At 43.3% G+C, this 20,200-nt stretch overlaps 1 protein-coding gene and 1 long non-coding RNA gene across 3 annotated transcripts in view; one reads left to right on the top strand and one right to left on the bottom strand.

Annotated features, from left to right (window-relative positions):
- Window positions 1-14,839, bottom strand: part of MKLN1 (muskelin 1) — a 214,106-nt gene extending 199,267 nt beyond the window's left edge. Inside the window, exon 1 of the mRNA XM_007076283.3 lies at window positions 14,703-14,839. Coding sequence (XP_007076345.1) covers window positions 14,703-14,728 — 26 coding nt within the window. The 5' untranslated portion in view covers window positions 14,729-14,839. The remainder of the gene's footprint in view (window positions 1-14,702) is intronic.
- Window positions 1-20,200, top strand: part of LOC122234825 — a 57,182-nt gene that overhangs the window by 16,490 nt on the left and 20,492 nt on the right. The gene's annotated exons all lie outside the window — the stretch shown is intronic.

Below are 20,200 nucleotides of genomic sequence, written 5' to 3'. Positions count from 1 at the left end.
GTTAGCCTGTGCTACTGTAACAAAAATATAATAGACTGGGTGGCTTAAACTAACCTTAACAATAAAAGTTATTTTGCCAGCAAAAAATGGGTTTACTCAGAAATAGCAGATGGGTGCCTGGGTGGCTCAGTCAGTTAAGCGTCTGACTTCGGCTCAGGTCATGCATTGTCTCACAGTTTATGAGTTAGAGCCCCGCGTCGGGCTCTAGGCTAACAGCTGGGAGCCTGGAGCCTGCTTCAGATACTGTGCGTGTGTGTCTCTTTCCGCCCCTGCCCCATTCTCACCCTGTCTGTCTGTCTGTCTCTCTCTCCCTCTCAAAAAATAAACTTAAAAAAAAAAGTTTAGAAATAGCAAATAGCAGAGATTGCAATTCAGGACGTGCAAGCTACTGCAAAACCATACATAAGTTCAACAAACAAAGGAGAGGGATGTTATTTTAGGAAGAAGAAAGAAAGAGGAGGTCCGGAAGGATTGTTTTGAATGAAAGGCCATTGGAGAAAAGCAAGAGTTCAGGGTGATGACTTCTCATTAGCTGGTTGCAGAGGGAGTCAATGTCTTGTAGAAGATACAATATACATCTTTTCTCTGTTAGGGCCTGCAATTGATGATTCTTTCCTGGTGATGATTCTTCTGTTGGGGCCTGTAATAGACACTTATGTTGGGAGTCTATAATGGACAATTCTTCCTATAACTGACATTGAGCGGTATGTCTGCCCTCTGTCTTCTTTAGTGAGGTTTTCCTTTATTAATTTTCATACAACAAACATTTATTTCTCACACACGCAGGCTGGGAAGTCCAAAATCAAGGCACCGGTAGATGCGGTGTCTACCACCCTATTCCTAGTTTGCAGATGGCAGCCTTATTGCTGTATTGCTGAGAGAGAAGAGTAAAGGTCTCATCCCCCACCCTTTTTTTGTTTGCTTGCTTAATGTTTATTTATTTATTTTGGGAGGAAGGGGCAGAGAGTGGGAGAGCCCACTTAGTGGGGCTTGATCTCATCAATCACTTAACCAGTTGAGCCACCCAGGCACCCCTGGTCTCGTCCCCTTATAAAGGCCCTAATCCCATCAAGAGGCTCCACCTTCATGACTTCATTGAAATCTAATCACACCTTTCAAAGGCCCCCACTTTCTAAAACCAACACATTGGAGATTAGGGCTTCAACATACAAATCTGAGGAGAATACATCCATTCAGCCCATAATGTAGTTTATGATTACATTTTTTTTTTTTTAATCAAAGGAGTTTGCTTAGGGATCATCTATAGATCAGAAGACTGGAAAGAATTAGAAGCATGGGGGCTGCCCATCCATTTTTGACTAGTAAATGAAGAAAATGATCATAGGGATTAGAATTTACCCCAAAATAATTCCCATTGAGCATTTCTTGCATACCAGGAATATGCATGCATTATCTCAATTAATCCTCACAGCAATCCTGCAAGTAAACTCAGATTTTTGGAGGTCAAGATTTGGCAAACTCATATGTGCCCTATTATCCAATTCTCAATGTATGCATTCAGGATTCAGAAGGCCAAGAGGAATATGTGATGTATTCCCACGACTAATGGTTCTGTCTCAGTCTTATTTCTGTTCTCTCATGGTTCCCATATTAACTCTTTTCAATTTTGCTCTTGTTTGGAATCCTTTCTTTGAGCACAACATTGCAAAAAGGGGAAGATGAAAGCAAATTTGTAAGTAAGCTCTTTGCAAGTAAGGAGATACCACCTTTATTTTTTAGGACAAGGAACTTCTGCCAGCCCCGGTGGGACCTCTGTCCTCCCAGGTCACAGGTGAACACGGAGACTAGTTTCAGGTGTGAAGCTCAGGTCTGTCTGCTCCCAGGAGATGGCAGCAGCAGCCGCCACAGCCTCAGTCTGCTGGAGATAGCAGACAGGATTCGTCCTTTTGCCTCTTGGCATCCAAGCCTAGAAATTCCTGGTATTAGAGACCACTTTATCCCTCCCTTGGTTTGCTCGGCTTGGTTGGAGCTGAGGCACAGGGAATGCAGGAACTGGCAATGATTCGTCATCTCATAAACGCCTAGTTTTTTTGTAAACACTTTGGTCTGAACTGTGACCTTGAAGCATGTGTGAAGGAGGACCAGGAAGTCTCTGGCCAGAGAAAAGAGCTTCAAAAAGAAACAAATACAGTTGACCCTTGAACAGGGTTAGGGGCACCAACCTCCCTCCCCACTCTCTTGCAGTCCAAAATCCATGTATAACTTTTGACTCCCTAAAAACTTAACTACAAATATCCTACTGTTGACTGGAAGTCTTACCCATAACATGAACAGTGAGTTAACACATATTTTATCTGTTATGCATATTATATGCTGTATTCTTACAATAAAGTAAGCTAGAAAAAGAAGAAAACATTATTAAAATCACAAGGAAGAGAAGATACCTTTACAGTACTGTACTATACTTATCAAAAAAAGAAATCCACTTATCAGTGGACCCATGCGGGTCAAAGCCACGTTATTCAAGGGTCAGCTGTAGGAACTTAAACACCTACATCCACACAGGTGTAAATGCAGAACCCCAGCTCACAGTTTGGTGCCACACAGAGAATATAGAGTCTCAACCCAGCCTCCCAGCTACCAGCCAGCTGACCTTGTCACCGAACCTGTCAGAGCTGCAGTTTCCTAGCAATCAGCTTAGCATGGATGCAGTGATGTAAAGTGCCTGCTAATTCTTAAATTATGAGTTACTGTACTTTTATTTTCTGGATTCAGTAAGCTTGGGCCTTCGCCCTTTCAGAATGTTAAAAATCCCAGACACAACAAGTGCTACAGGAGCCAAGTAATCCCAGGTGAGCACATATCCTGGTTCGGCGAACACTGCCAGGAGGTGGGCAGGAATCCCAGGAAATGTCTGAACACCACGCAGCTATGGATGAACTGTCAACTGCTGGGGGTTGCTTTGCAAATTACCACATCTAAATGAGGCTGACAAAATAATATTTCAGAAAGCAATTAACACTGATTCCTGGTGTATTTGGAACCAGAAGTCCTTTTGGGAAAAGTGAAACAGGCTCAGAAAAAATTATCCTACTCCTCTGGGTAGAAACGTTTGAGGTTAAGGGGCACCTAGGTGGCTCAGTCGGTTGAATGTTGGGCTCTTGATTTCGCCTCAGGTCATGATCCTAGGGTCGTGGAATTGAGTCCCACCTCGGACTCCACACTGAGTGTGGAGCCTGCTTAAGATTCTCTCTCTCTCTCTCTCTCTCTCTCTCTCTCTCCCTCCCTGTACCCCTCTCTTCCACTCACGCTCTCCCTAAAATAAAAAACATTAAAATTAAAATAAATTAAAAAAATTTTTAAGCAAAAGAAGTGTTTGAGGTTAAGGGAATTCTTAAGTCATGATCTGTCAGTGCTTCTGTCCCATTGTTACCGTCAGGAGCTCAACATGGTTTTTGCGAAAGAGAAAATGTAACTCCTCTCATTTCCTCCCTGCTTCATGACCTCCTTGTCCTGGTCTTCATCACCTGGACTGCTTCAACTTGCATCCATTTATTCAGTAAATACTTACTGGTCCCCTACTATGTGCCAGGTGCTGGGAATATACCTAGCTTATTAAGGAGGTCACAGTCAACTAGTCCCAATATGAAATGGGTTAAATATACAAAGTAGCCAGAAAGGATTAGCATATAAATATAAAATACAAAGTGACAATAGTGGCCATAGTGGTGGTTAGCAGTAGCATTATCTCCATAAGGACACAGGCCAAATATCTTTCCTAATTAAAGCTCTATCTAGAATATAGTAGACTCATCTAGACTAGACCTACAGGTGTTAGCCCCTGTGAGTCTATAAGGCAACCTCTTCTTCCCCTTTCACATGAAAGTCATCATATGAGAATCCCTTTCTGAGTTAAGAAACTTTGGATCCAGAAAGACACTTTATTATTTTTGTTTATTTATTTTTGAGAGAGAGAGAGAGAGTGAGTGGGGGGTTGGGAGGGAAACAGAGGATCCCAAGCAGGCTCTGCGCTGATAGCACAGAACCTGATGCGAAGCTTGAACTCATGAACTGTGAGATCACGACCTGAGCAGAAGTCAGACATTTAACCGACTGAGTCACCCAGGCACCCCTAGAAAGCCACTTTAAATGGAAATATGTACTATGTCACCTGACATGAAAGGATCAGGCTGACTGGGGACGACTTCTTTATGTTTTCTGCGTTAGGACATCAGCACAGTTGATGATCGGGTTAAATAAGTTTCAGTGTTAGCTGAAACAGAGAACTACAAAATGACCAAAATAGAAGAGCATAGTGACAGTGAGTTCTAGGTGGTTCTGCACTAGAAAAGAGAACCAGATCCAGCATGCAGAGCAGGTCAGAGAGTAAGGGAACAGGGATGTCGTGGGACAAGGGACTCGGCTGAGCTGCACAGTACACAAAAGAAGCAAACCAGTTCTCCTGGTTCCCCAACATCTCAGATCAGTCGGAGGAGGTCAACTGAAGTTTGTCTTCAGAGAGACACCAGATGCCTTCATACTGTTAGAACAGGACCAAATCATTTCTCAAATGCAAATTTTTATAGAGACCTTACATTGATAATTTTCATTTATTTTCTTCCTGTATATTTCCAAATAAGCTCAAAATCATTTCCTGTCCCTCCACCTCTACAACCAACTTCCAGCAATGCCACTTACTAAATGTAGAGCACAAAGGTCAAGAACATCTGGCCTTTGGCCTAATTTTATGCAATTTCATGTTCAGGTCACTGCTCTAAGAGCCCAAAAAATAACCAGCATTATAATGGGATTCTCTGGTGAGCATTTTCAGAGAGATGCCACTGAGCAGTGGCTCTCATTCTTGGCTGCATGTTGGAATCACATGGGGAGCTTTTAAAACTTCCCACACCACATCCCCAAACAGTTACATATCAGGGGTGGGACCTAGGCATTGATACATTAAGTTTCTCAAAAGGTTTCTCTTTTTTTCTTTCCCTTAAAATTATGGATGTGGCTTTATTTACCAAAGATGCTGGCTGGGGCTGGTTCTGCCAGCCAGGTGCTTAGTTTCTCAAAAGATTTCTATGTGCAGCCAAGGTTGAGAACTTTTCCCCCTTATGCTTACAGGAAGCTGTTGGTACCTGACAGCTAAGCTCTCCTTCTCCCTTTGGAATTTGTCTTGAGAAGTAAGCATCAGGAAACCAGATGCAGCAATGGCAGCTAGTTTGGACCTCCACTTAGTCGTAAGATTCCCATTTTAACTTTCCCACCTTGTCCACCAGGTCTACAATGAAAAGTATTTGGTACTTAAAGTTGTGTTTCAGGGAGAATTGATAACAGGTGATGCCAGTGTAAACGCCATGCTCTAGAGACCCCACATTCATCCTAAAAGCAAACAGAAATGCTTTTTTAAATCCCCCATACTAGGTCTTTTTCCTCTCCTTTTTAAAATTTTTTTTTTACATTTATTTATTTTTGAGAAACAGAGTGAGACAAAGCGTGAGCGGGGGAGGGGCAGAGAGCGGACACACAGAATCTGAAGCAGGCTCCAGGCTCTGAGCAAGCGGTCAGCACAGAGCCTGATGCGGGGCTCGAACCCACAGACTGTGAGATCATGACCTGAGCCGAAGTCGGACGCTCAACCGACTGAGCCACCCAGGTGCCCCACCTCTCCTCCTTCTTTACCCATTTTTCTCTTCCCCTCTCTTCCTACCTATCTCCTTCACTCCTCTCCCATGCTACCACTGACTCTCTGTCCTATTCCTCTTACCCCTTGTTTATCTTTCATTACCTTCTGCATCTCTCCGTTCCTTTTGCATCTGACTTGACTCCTTTCACTCTTCATTGTCTTTTGTCCCCCTTACCCACAACACAGACCTCTCTCCTCTGTTTCATCATCTTTTCTGCTTGCTGCTCCTTAATGGACTATGCTATAGAATAAAACCGTTGTCAGATATTTATAATTACTGAATCAGGTATTTGTTGTTAACTTTAAAAGCAGATAAGTCGTGGGGTTCCTGACTGGCTCAGCCACTGAAGCATGTGACCCTTGACCTCCAGGTTGTGAGTTTGAGCCCCCCCCCCCCCCGTTGGGCATAGAAATTACTTCAATAAATGAAAGCAATTAAGTTCTGAAAATGCTATATATGTCTCTCCAAGGAAAAAGAAAGAAAAAAAAACTTGCTCATAGCATTCTTTAAATACTAACTATAAATAATTATTTTTCTTATAACTTCCTTTATTGACCTAAGATTACTTTTGTCATGTAGTTCAGTGACCCTCAATACAAAAATGGTTCTTTGTTCTTCAACAATCCGGACAGCAGTAGCTGACACCACCTTAAAAAGAGAAACAAGCTAAAAACAGTAGTTGAGTGTATGCGCCCTGAATTGCATATTCAGTTGCAAAATCATCATTATCATTATTATTGTAATTGCAGAGAGGAGGCATTTAAATAATTGTTCAAAGTATCTTCTTGAGGAAATACGTAAATCAGGGCCAGCTGTCACAAATCAACCTGCAATAATAATCCCGTATGTGCATCCTCAGTATTCATAGCAACTCTACAATAACAAATTTGTGCATTCATCTAATGTCCTTAAACAACCTAAAAAATAACAGACAAACCTTGATCAACTCCAGTGTCTCGCTTGGTAGTTGACCTATGCTTTTAAGCCGTGTCCCTGAACAACCTTAGAATCAGAAGCCACCAAACAAAAATTGTACCACCCATTCAATGACAAACTGGGTGGGTAACCCAACATCTACCTGCTCTGTTACGGCAACAATTCTGGGTACACAAGTAGAGTGGAAACAGGATAGATAGACCAGCAGACAACTAAAACATTTAGGAGAAATATCCACAAAGATAGACAAAGATTGACTTGAAACTTGTAAACAAGCGGGAACTATGAGAAAAGAGGAAAGGTCTTGTTTTTAGTTTAGTGAAATCAGCCAAAAGTATTTGAGATTTTTCTCTTCCCAAGATACAGCTGTGAAATGACTAATAGGAATTAAGTGAGCCTGCACCAAGAACTGAATGTGCCACTTCACTGGGAACAGAAAATGTTCCCCTGATAGAGGCTGTCCTCTCAGATTAGTACCTTGGGTATTTTAAAGAGGATCAGCCAGACACAGATACGGTGCATTTACAAAGAACAAGAATTATCCAAGCATCTTTGAAACTTTTCGCTGTATCATTGGTGCTTTGGGATCATGTTTATGTCTTTAATTCCATGTCCCTGAAGAAACTCAGGAGAGAGGGAAAAAGGAAGAGGGAGAAAGAAAATTTCCCGCCACGTTGTTTTTTCCTTGCTGGGCTACTGTCGTGTTCTAGTAGAAGTCTTCTTGCAGAAGATTTGGCCTGGCCAATTTAAAAAGGGTGAATGACCAGTACTTAAGAAAGTTAGTAACTGCCCTGATCCAACCTTCCCAGGGTCTAAAAATCACACAACTGATTGCAATGGATCAATATTATTTGCATATTTGCATATCCCCAGCTAAAATCATGCTTCCTACACACAGCCTCATCCTGTTTCAGTAATTAAAATATTTTTTCTACAAAAGTATCAGAAGGGGTACTGATTGACATTTTGAAAGATGTTTCAAGGCACAATCTGTGTATTTTTTTTCTCATTGTAAAAGTGAGACACCAACTAAATTCAAACTTCAAAAAAGTTTAAAGGGGAAGGGCACCTGGGCAGCTCAGTTGATTAAGCAGCTGACTTCGGCCCAGGTCATGGATCTTATTGTTCATGAGTTCCAGCCCGGCATTGGGCTCTCTGCTGTTAGCACAGAGCCTGCTTCAGATCCTCTGCCCCACTCTCTCTCTGGGATCCCCTGTCTCTCTCGCTCTCTGCCCCTCCCCTACTTGTATACATTCTCTCTTTAAAAATTATTTTTTAAAGTTTAAAATGGAAAGAAAAATCTCACTCTTATCCCAAGATAAGCACTGTTAACTATTTGTGTATTCTTTCCACATAAGCATATATAATATATACACCATTTTTATACAAAGCAGGTCATATAATATACAGTGTCCTATTGTGAGATAATAGAAAATATACATGTTGGTTTCTAACCCCTCAGTTCCTGGCACAGAGCTCCTAAGGCCCTTGTACATTTCTAAGTGATAAGAGCACCAGGAGCATCTTTTGTTCTAATATTTGGTCTTTGATCCCACTTCCTGACACAAGTTCCTAAATCCCTTTGATTTCCTGGCAGTGTCTTTTGTTCCAGTGAGGTGGGCTCCTGGATGGCTCCTGAATGGGGGCTGATCCCCAGAAAGACCAAACCATGATTACAAGCTTGGAATTTTCAGCCCCACCCCTCACTCTCCACAGAGGGGAGAAGGGCTAGAAATGGAGTTAATAATTGATGATGCCTTCATGTTGAAGCCTCCATGAAAATCCCAATAGTATGGGGTTCAGAGAGCTTCCAGATTGGTGAACACATCCAGTTAATGGGCGGTTGACACAGCCCACCCAACTCATTCGGGACAGAAGATCCTGCACTTGGGACCCTCCCAGACCTCATTCTATGTATCTCTTCATCTGGCTGTTGTTCATCTATATCCTTTACATTATCCTTTATAATATAATAAACTGGCAAACATAGTGTTTCCCTGAGTTCTGTGAGCTCTTCTAGCAAGTAATCGAATCCAAAGGGTTAAGAGGTCATGGGAAACTCTGATTTGTAGCCAAGACAGAAGTTGTGAATAACGTAGGGACTTACTACTTGAGAATGGCACCTGACGTCAGGAGCAATCACACGAGACTGAGCCCCTAACCTGTGGGACCTTACTCTATCTATAGGTAGGGCCAGAATTGAATTAAATTGCAGGATACCCAGCTGGTGTCACAGAGAATTAGTTGGCATGGGAAAAACTCCCACATATCTAGTATCAGAGTATTGTGAGTGTGGTGGTAGTGTGAAAGCAAAGGAGACACACGGGAAGAAGACTGGGTTTTTCCTAAACACCCATACCTTGCTTCATTCATTTAATAATATGTCAGAAATATTTCCATGTCAATACATGTAGATCTTCCAAGATCTTTTAATCACTGGATATGCCATAATTTATTTAACCATTGCTCCATTGAGGAACTTTTAAATCATTTCCACTTTTTGGTATTATAGCCAATGTTTCCATGAATCATTGGGAACTTGTATGACTCTATCTGTAGAGTAAATTCCTTTAAGTGAAATTGCTAGGTCAAAATATATGTACATTTAAGATTGAATTAGATGTTTCCATATTGTAACCCCAAAATAGTTGTTCAGAACACATTTCTACCAACAGTACAAGTTCACTTATATCCTTGCTAAAACTGAGTTTTATCAAACTTGCAACTTTTTGTCAATCTCATAGGTAAAATCGTATCACATTGTTGTGATTTGCACTTTGTAAGCCCTAATGGAGTTGTGTTTTCTCCCCTGAGTAGTTTTTGCCATACTTACTTTATAAAATAATTGGCCATATTCTTTGCCCGTTTTTCAGTTTTCCTCATAAAACTGTTAAGCTTTCTTTATATAATAAATAAGCACTTTTTCTCTTGGGTTTCAAATAATTTTTCTTCTGTGCCATTTGTCCTTTGGTTCTATTTACAGTGTTTTCGTGTTATCACTGTTGTCATATTAGTTTTCACCATATGAAAGTTTATTTTTTTAATTTAATTTTATTTTTAAGTAGACGTCATGCCCAGCACAGAGCCCAGTGCGGGACTTAAACTCACAACCCTGAGATCAAGACCCGAGCTGAGATCAAAACTTGGATGCTTAACTGATTGAGCCACCCAGGCACCCCTACCATATGAAAGTTTTAAATGTTTTATACCAAAGCATTTATCAACATTTTCCTTTTTTGGTTTCTGAGTTTTGTCTCTGTTTTAAATATTAGCCCTCTTGTATGATGGTTCTCTTTGTAGTTACCACTTTAATGTATCAGGGCTTGATTTGAATTCCACTGTGTCATATAGTATAGGTTAAACAATTGGATTTTACTATGGAAAGAAGAAACTTACAAAGTCAAGGTCATTAAGAGAAGGGAAGATCCTCTTATTGTCCTTGGCTGACCTGCTGACCTCACGGAATGGGTTGTGTTCCAGGGAAGGGAACTCTGCCTCTCTTTTGATCTTTTCTTTGTATAGAACAGGTAAGTGTGAGAGTAAGCCTTATCAGTGAAAGGAAGAATCAGACTGTCTTGGCATTAGGCAGCCTGGATGTTAGTGCCAGCTATTTACCAGGGTCGCCTGGGAAACACACAAACTGCCCAGCATCTAGACTTTTGGGCCCATGGGATGTTAACATAAGCAAAGCCAGTGGTCCCACGGGAAGCTGAGCGTGTGGACAGCTCCTCAGCCTAGGAGAAACCCCTTTCCTCAGGCTCCATTCCTCCCCATACCTGGTTTGAGCTAGCTCATTGTCCACGCAATGCAGAATGAGCACCGAGATTCATTTACTATAAGCCTACTCTTTGTATCACATTAGTTAAGGAGTTAGGGAATGGAGGTGAGATGGACTCCTTTTTTTATTCCCAACTTTTTATTTTGAATATTTTCAAAGGTCACAAGAATGACACAATGACTGCCTTTATATTCTTCACCTAGATTCACCAATTGTTAACATTTTGTCATCTCTGCTGTCTCTTTCTATAAATACACATTTTTATGCATTGAAGCATTTGAAAGTGAGTTGAATACTTTATGATGGTTCACTAAAATAATTCAGTATACATCTCCCAAAAATAAAGGCATTATCCCACATAAATGCAATGCCATTTTCAGACCTAGGAAAATTAATGATTCAATATCTTTAATTCCACATTGAAATTTCTCTAATTGTCCTAAATGTCTTTTATGGCCATCTTTTTTTGTTTGATCTAAGATCTTAACAAGGTCCATACATTACATTTGATTCTGTCTCTAGTCCAGGGTGCCAAGGTGAACATCCAGCTTTTCATTGTCATGACTGGGGGTGCTACTGGCATCTAGTGGATAGGGACCATGGATTCCTGCCAAGTATCCTATAATACACAGACAATCCCCCCAACACACACACACACACACACACACACACACACACACACAATGAAGAATTAGCTGATTCAAAATGTTTAATCTCAACTAGTATTAAGATTAAAAAACCTCTCTAGTCTATCTAGAACAGTCTACTCACTTTTTCACTGTTGTTTTTCATGACACTGACTTGTAATACCCAGGCCAGTTGTAATGTAGAATGTCCCATGCTCCAGGATTTTCTAATTGTTTCCTCATGGTTAGTTTCCATTTGAACATATTTGGCAAGAATATTACTTAGATCATTGTAATAGTTAGCTACTACTGCATACCAACCCACCCCCAAACTCAGTGGCATTCTATTAACAGCCATTGACTAGGTAGTTCTGCTGATCTGGGCTGGGCTAAACTGATTTTGGCTGGACTCATTCATGGATCTGCAGTCATTTGGCAGATTGGGGGCTTGCTGGTCTAGGATGACATCAGCTAGGATGACTGGGCTCAGCTCCATTAACTGATCACACTTAGCAGGCTAGCCCTGGCCTATTCTCATGGAAGAGGAAGGATCCGAAAGAAAGTGGAAGTATGTAATGTCTGTCAAGGCCTCGGCTTAGAACCAGCACTCTGTCACTTCAATTGCATTATGTTGGCCAACAAAGATAACAAAGCCAGCCTATATTCAAGTGGTAGAGAAATAAACTCTACCTCTTGATGGGAGTTGCTGCAAAGTCACATTAAAAGGGGTGTGGATAGGGACGGAAAGAATCTGGGTCTATTGCATTCAGTCGATCAAAGTGATATTGTGTACCTTATCATACACATATGATACACATACACATATCATATACATATGATTGTGTGCATCATATCAGGAGGCACATAATGTCAGCTTGTCCCACTATTAGTGATGTTAAGTTTGATACCTGATTAAGCGGTAACTGACAGCTCTCCTTTGGAAAACCATATCTTTCATATACGTGGGTGCTGCTTTGGTGCACTGCTATCCTGTGTCTATTCTGTTAGCCACTGTTTTTAGTTTCCTAGGGCTATTGTAAGGATGTACCCACAAATTGGGTGGCTAAAACAACAGAAATTTATTGTCTCATAGTTCTGAAGGCAAGAAGTATAAGAACAGTGTGTCGGCAGGGCTCCCTGTGCAACTTTAGAAGAGAATTCTTCCTTGCCCCTTCCAGCTTCTGGTAGCCCAGACATTCCTTGGCTTGCAACGGCAGCACTTCACATCAGCCACCATATTCCCATGGCCTTCTCCCTGTGTCTCTGTGTCTTCACATGACCATCTTCTAAAAGGACACCGGTCATACTGGATTAGAGACCTCATCTTAACTAATTACATATGCGATGACCCTATTTCCAAATAACATCACATTCTAGGGTCCTAGGGGTAGGACTTCAACATACCTTTCTTGGGAAACATAATACAACCCATAACACCCATCAACCTTTCACTCAAGGTTTTATCATCCACTCATAGTCCTTGATTGAATGAGTTCTTACATTGGGGATTGCATAACTGTTTTTCTTAAGCCTCATCATTTCTTTAACATTTATTAGCTGGCATTCTTCTGTAAAAGAGAAGGTTTTATTTTCCTATTTCTTTCCCATCTCTTCTCTCCTCCCCCTTTTTAATCACTTTGAATGTGTGGCTTTTTCTTTTTATACACCATCATTTTTATACAGTCATACAACAAAATTTTGGTGATATGATTGTTTCAAATTTGGCTAGTGAGAATCCATAAAGTCAACTCTTAAGGAAAAAAGCACAGTAAGGATTTAAACTTTAATTAAATTTAAAATTATTTTAAAAAAATTTTTAATGTTTATTTATTTTTGAGGGAGAGAGAGAGAGAGAGAGAGAGAATGCAAGCAGGGGAGGGGCAGAGAGACAGGGAGATACAGAATCTGAAGTAGGCTCCAGGCTCTGAGATGTCCACACAGAGCCCAATGCAGGGCTTGAACTCACAAACCGTGATGAGATCATGACCTGAGCTAAAGCTGGCTGCTCAACTGACTGAGCCACCTAGGCGCCCCTAAAATTCTTTATTAAATTGTAATGTGACTACCCCCACTAATCTATCCCAGAGGACCTACCTCTGCTGTCCCAATAAATCAGGGCTTATATTTTTCTCCCTGGGGAGGCTATGTGATTGTTTCCTATGGGAAAAGTCATTCTCCATTCCTAAAGTACAGCCATTAAAAAAAATAATAATAAACCAACCTGTCATTTATTGAGTATACTGTTTTACGTACATTATTTTATTCTGTTTTTTGAGAGGGGGGGGGGAGAGAGAGAAAGTGAGTAGATGAGGGGCATCAGGAGAGAGAATTTCAAGCAGGCTCCATGCCCAGCTCGAAGCCCAACTTGGGTCTCAATCTCCCAACTACCTAGGTACCAAAAATAATGGGTTGTGATACTACTTTATTGGGGCTGAATGTATCAGCACTCTGTAGGAGGCCACCAACCTGCACAGGGGTGCCATGACCTCAGGTGTTGGACGATCCAGAGGCAGCTGCCCTTGAGAGTATTTAAAGGACTTAGGCATGAGCCACCCATGCTGCTCCACTTAGGACCAGCACTGGCAGAGTCAGTCTGGAGAAGAGAGAGCACTGGGAAGATTATAGTCATCCAGGAACGATATTAATGATCATAATTGCCACAGTTTATTCAGCATTTACTGTATGCCTAGCACTGTGCCAAATGCTTTAGAAGCATGAGCTCTATAGTATCATCATCCCCAGTTATGGATGAAGAAACTAAGGCTTAATAAGGTTAAGTAAATTGCTCAAGGTCACACACAGCTGCAACTTACGCATAGCTTTGCCTGTCTCCAACGCCCATGTTCCTACTCCTTTATTCTATGCTGTCTGGGAATATAATTCTCTCTGGTGTTTCCTTCTATAACCCTCAAAATACTGTCTTTCTGGAGGAAGTCCCAGTTCTGAGTTTCCAACTGCCTTTTGTTTTTTTGTTTTGTTTTGTTTTTATTTTTTTTAATGTTTATTCATTTTTGAGAGAGAGAGAGAGAAAGAGCACGTGAGAGCATGAGAGCACAAGCAGGGGAGGGGCAGAAAGAGAGGGAGACACAGAATCTGAAGCAGGCTCCAGGCTCTGAGCTGTCAGCACAGAGCCCGACGCGGGGCTCAAACTCAGGAGCAGTGAGATCATGACCTGAGCCTAAGTCGGACTCTTAACCAACTGAGCCACCCAGGTGCCTCCCTGCCCCCCAGCCACCAACTGCCTTTTGGTCATAGCTGCAACTTTCAGCCTTAACCTTCCTTCTAATGTTGAGTATACCAGACACATCTTATGTGCCTCATCAGATTCTCTTATCATTTTGTCACTTATTTTGTCTCTGCCACTGCTGCAGCTGCCTTGCTTTGTTTGGGCCCAGGTAGGCCCCCAACCTAAGGCCGGACTTATCTGCCACTTTCCCAGCCTGGTCCCTACCTTGACTGCCACTGCGTGACCAGGCTTGCCAGCTTCACACCATGAATTTCGGGCTTCTCTCTGTACTCCCCAACCAGGATTAAAGGCCATACTGTAGAGTATGTGGCTTGCTGAGAGGCTAACAAGGGGAACATATCATATAAACTAGAAGTATGAGGAAGGTTACTCCTGGTGTGGTAAATCTTGATCAGTGGGAATTAGGACATGGGAGGGAATCACAAAGATGGATTCCTTTTCCTTTCTCCCTCCCAAGCACTTACCTGAGCATGTTTCCAGCACATAGCATCTGGAGGTATTCTGCACGGACATGCAGACATGCCTACTGTCTCTGCAGTTTGTTCAAACATCATCTTGCATTGTTTCCCATCTTTCTCTGTCTTTCTTCCCTTTTTCTCTCACTCTTGCTGCCCTGGGATTGCATCTCCTAAATAAAACAAGCATTAATTCTTGGTTTGAGTTCTATTTTCTTTTTTTTTTAAGTGTATTTTTAATGTTTATTCATTTTTTGAGAGAGAGAAACATAGAGCAGTAGGGGACAGGCAGAGAGAGAGGGAAACCCAGAATCCAAAGCAGGCTCTAGGCTCCAAGTTTTCAGCACAGAGCCCAAAACGGGGCTCGAACTCACAGACCGTGAGACTCTGACCTGAACTGAAGTCAGCCACTTAATCAACTGAGCCACCCAGGTGCCCCTTGAGTTCTATTTTCTATAAAACATAAGCTAAGATTTTCAGGGTCAATTTCTCTAAATGGGACCACCACTTCCTAAATTCTCTTGGCTCAAAGCCAAGACACCAAAGGTCCAAGAGTGCATTCTAGAAGATAATCCTAACTGATAATAATTTTGTCAATATTGGGGCGCCTGGGTGGCGCAGTCGGTTGGGCGTCCGACTTCGGCCAGGTCACGATCTCGCGGTCCGTGAGTTCGAGCCCCGCGTCGGGCTCTGGGCTGATGGCTCGGAGCCTGGAGCCTGTTTCCGATTCTGTGTCTCCCTCTCTCTCTGCCCCTCCCCCGTTCATGCTCTGTCTCTCTCTGTCTCAAAAAAAAAAAAAAAAAAAAACGTTGAATAATTTTGTCAATATCATCACTATAACTGATAGAATTCATGTATTACCTCCACAAAGGTGCAGTTTATCTGGAAGAAAATAAAAATAATTAAAAGGATAAAAAGGCTCTGAACCAACAGTTCAAAACTAGGCTTAATCCTAAACTGGACAACAGAAGCTCATCTGGGTTTTGATAATCCCCTGAAAGCATCAGAATGCCTGCCACATCCTTAACACCCTTTGGGTTTCTAATAGACAGGAAACCAAATTATTTACCAACTTATTCTGCCATTCCAAACAAAACCATTTATTCTAGGAGCAGGCCCCTGATCTAGGACAATAAACCTATGATGATGTGATGGTTGCCAAGAAAGCTCTGCCCAATTGTCTGTCCTTGATGGTGAGCAGCCAAACCAGTCAGGTCCTTTGGGACAGTTGACTATGAAATACAGAGAGGGAGTCAGCAGTTAGCAATGGGCAGAAGCTAAAAGACACAGAAGGAGGGAAGAAAACTGAAGTCACATGGCAGCAGAAACCATGAGGCAGTAAAAGCTGTGAGATAGAGAAAAGAATAGAAAGTTCTTCGTAGCAAGGGCAGCAGAAGCAGAGAGTACCAATAATTGACAGAGTACAGAGCAACAGATATTTACTATGGAAGAGGCCACAAGATAACCCAGCTGCTATGACTGTACTGTGTGCTGAATCACCTTCCAGTTCCCACTTGTCATTACTTAAACTTAGATTAAGGCAACCTGAGTCTGTCTGTTCTGTAAATTAAATTTTTGCCTCATATCTATATCCGGCAAGATCGTGGCAGGAAACTGAAGGTACACTCAGCTAGGGTTTTGAAAATAATTTGATGAAGACATACTTACAAGGATGTAGGCAGGGTTTAGGAACTTAAGAGGAATACTGAAGCACTTGAGGACTATCAACAGTGGAAACCCAGGGCTAAAGAGACAAGGGAAACGTTGTCTAAAGCTAAAGAGACCTGGGAAGTTCCCCAGGTGGCTCAGTCAGTTAAGCATCCGACTTTTAATCTCAGCTCAGGTTTTGATCTCAGGGTCATGAGTTCATGCCCCACATTGAGCTCCAGGCTGGATGTGGAGGCTACTTAAAAGAGAGAGAGAGAGAGAGACAAGGGTACCAAATTAGTGTTGTAGGAGTCCCGAAGGAGGTTATATCTATGATGGGAAATGGCTGCTGCCAGACCATGGTGCTAAAGCAGGGAGAAAAGAAGAAATACCTCAACCCCTTTTTCCCCCCTACCCTCTGATACTTGCTGATGCCTCCCATTGGCCAAACCCAACAGCGAGCCAGTGCACTGAGGAGTCCAAATCATGTCATCACAGTAATAGCTTCATAGGGCACAGAGCAGGGCAGAGAAGGTTAGGGGGCTGTTGTGGGCTGACTAGTGGCCCCTTCAAAAAATAGGTTCACATGCTGATCCCCAGAACCTGAGAATATTATATGGTATAAGATGTGATTAAATTTAGGGTCCTGAGAGGAAGAACTTATCCTAGATTGCTTGGGTGGACCCTAAATGCAGTCACAGATAACCTAATAAAAGAGAAGTAGTGGGAGTTTTGAGAAAGAAGAGGAGGTAACAATGTGACCACAAGATCAGAAATTAGAGTGACATGACCACCAGCCAAGGAATGCCTGGAGCCATCAGAAGCTGGAAGAGGTGAGGGACAGACTCTACCCCAGAGCCTAAGGGAGGGAAACTGGCCAAAACCTTGATTTTTGTCTTCCTCGGCATCAGAACTATGAGAAAGTAAAATTCAGTTGTTTTAAGCCACCCAGTTTGTGGTAATTTGTTATGGCAGTCGCAATGTGGTAGAGCCCCTCCCTAAGGAATGTGACAAAAACCTCAAGACAAGGGAAGGCAACCTAGCTATGTACATGTACATGACCTTCCTTATGACTCTGTAACATAGAACGCCCAATCAGACTGTATGTCTGTATGTTACCATGTACGGGAGACAAAGAAGTAGAAATTGTATAAAAGGCTACACCCCACTCCGCTCAGGGCTCAGTCTTTCAGGCACGAATCCACTGAGCCTGGCTGGCACAAATAAAGTTGCTTCCTGGGAAGAAAAGCCTTCATGTCACGACTTTCTGTGCAAACCTTGCTCTCATTACATTTCTTGGGGTTTGTTTGCACCCAGGAGGTGGAGATGGTGTTTTACCTCTCTTGTTGCCAGGGTGCAAACCTCAGGGCTCCGGGAGAGGTGACCTCACCTGGCACCAGTGGACAGCTTGATCTGTAGGAGACTAGCCCCTCCCAGCGTGCCCAGGCAAGGACCCCAGATGCACAAAGGAACCAGGTGAGGCCCAGGAACCAGCTCAGGGAGCGCTGCCCTTCAGACTGGTTAGAACCAGGATTCATTTTGGTAGACCTACCCCTAAGAGGCAGAAGAGGAGCCTGATCACCTCCTGGAGTTGCCCGACTAGTTCCGTAAGGAATAAAACTGCAACTCCAAGGCACTGGGCCCTGGGGGGGAGGGGGGGGGAGGGGTTGGAATTGCTGTGTGACTGTGCGTGAATGAGATGGACAGGGGAAAGTTTCCAGCCTGACCAAGGGGCCAAAGCAACTGTTGAGTTTGGATCCGTGGTTCTATGCCAACCTCATAGGGCTTAAGGTGGCTTGAGATTTCTTCAGGAGTCTGATCTGGGTCAGGGAATGGTACTGAAGCTGCCAATGCTAAGAGGCACCTGAAATATCTCCAAGAGGAAAGCAGCTGGAAATAGACAAAGCGAGTGTAGGTCCTTGCCAAGTTAGCCCCCCCCACCTTTTCCCTCTCTTGTGCATGAAAGTTGTCCATTAGGAGAAGAAATGGGTGGAAAGCAGAGTAAACCGACTCCCCTAGAGTGTATGTTGAGGAATTTCAAAAAGGGATATTCAAGAGATGATTGTGTGAAATTAACTCCTGAAAAGCTCTGCACATTCTGTGAAATTGATTGGCCATTGTTTGGGGTGGCCTGGTCCCCTGAGGACTCACTTGATAAGGAACTAGTTGGCCGAGTGTTCAGGATCGTTGTGGGGGATCCAGGCCACCCTGACCAATTTCTTTACACTGACCATTGGCAAGACCTGGTCCTATCCCAAGCACCGTGGCTAAAAGTCTATATTGAAGAGAACTGTAAAGTTATGATGGCTTGTGTCATGGCTTCCTCCAAATGCTGGCCCAAAACTGAAAAACCCATACCATTTGGAGAACCTGTGGAAACCCCACCGCCATATGCCCCACTGTATCCTTTACTGCCACCTGCGCTTCCGGCTGCCTCAGCTGAAACCCCATCCGAGCCTGCCCCTAGTCCCAAGGCCTTGCCACCTCTAGCACCACTGACCTCTCCAGATGTGACCAGCTCACCTGGACCACCGGTCCTAATCACATATGCCCCTCCCAGAAGGCAACTAGAAGATCAGACCAGTGGAGATAGTCCCTCCCTGCAGCAACACTGGGGAGCCCTACAGATGCCATGAGGGAAACTAGGGGAGCCATCTATTATGATCAGGAAAGCCAGATCTGAGAATGCTAGCGTGTTTTTGTGTACCAACCCTTTACCACTACGGACCTCTCAACTTGGAAGCACCATACTCTCTCCTATCCAGAGAAGCCCCAGGCTATGATTGAACTAATGCAGTCCCTAATCCAAACCCATAAACCTGCTTTGACGGACTGCAGCCAATTCCTCCTGACCCCCTTTGACGTGGAGGTGCGTCGCTGAATTACCCAGGTGGCCCTAAAATGGTTAGAGGAGAATGCCCCAGCTGGGACACTAGACACCCAGGCTTATGCTCAAACTCACTTACCTGGGGAGGACCCCAAATGGGACCCAGATGTCTCAAGTGTAGATGGAGGGCTCACAAGGACTAAACGGTATCAAGAAGCCCTTCTAAATGGCATGAAGGAAGAGGGGGAAAAGGCCATAAATATGAGCAAATATGAACATCAGAAGTACTCCAGGGACCCAAGGAGAGCCCAAGCCAGTTCTATGAGACTCTATGTGAGGCATTTTGTCTCTATACCCCTTTTGGTCCAGAAGCACCCGTTAACCAGCAGATGGTCAATACGACTTTTGTAGATCAGGCCCAAGGGGACATCGGGTGCAAGCTGCAAAAGCTAAAGGGTTTCACCAGCATGAATGCTGGTCAGTTGCTGGAAGTAGCAACTAATGTGTTTGTCAAACATGACCAGGCAGCTCGGAGGGAAGAATGCTGGAAGATGCAGAAAAAGGCAGACTTGTTAGCTGCTGCCTTGGTGGAGCAGTCAGAACACTTCCAGAAAGATAATTCTCAGCAGAAAGAAAGAGGCCATGTGGTCCAGGGTTGGTACCAGCCAGCATCATGGCCACATGGGGCCCCCTAAGATGATTTTGTGGGGCTAACCACCATGGAGGACTATGAGGAGGACTAGGACAGACCAGGCTCTATTTGTTAGTCCCCCAAGAACCTATGGTCCAAATGAATGTGGGGGGCCAAGCCATCGACTTCATGGTGGATACTGGTGTTGAACACTCGATGGTGACCCAACCCGTGGGCTCCCTCTCACAGAGACAAGCCACCATTGAGGGGGCCACAGGAAGTCGGACACACCATCCCTTCCTGCATCCTCGATGATGCAATTTAGGAAGGCATGAAGTCATCCATGAATTCCTATACCTCCCTGACTGCCCCGTGACTTTAATGAGCATGACGTATTGGGAA

This window comes from Panthera tigris, chromosome A2, assembly GCF_018350195.1.
Source record: "Panthera tigris isolate Pti1 chromosome A2, P.tigris_Pti1_mat1.1, whole genome shotgun sequence".
Lineage (NCBI taxonomy): Eukaryota > Metazoa > Chordata > Mammalia > Carnivora > Felidae > Panthera > Panthera tigris.
Note: the sequence above shows the minus strand (reverse complement) of the source record. Positions and strands in the feature narration are given on the sequence as shown.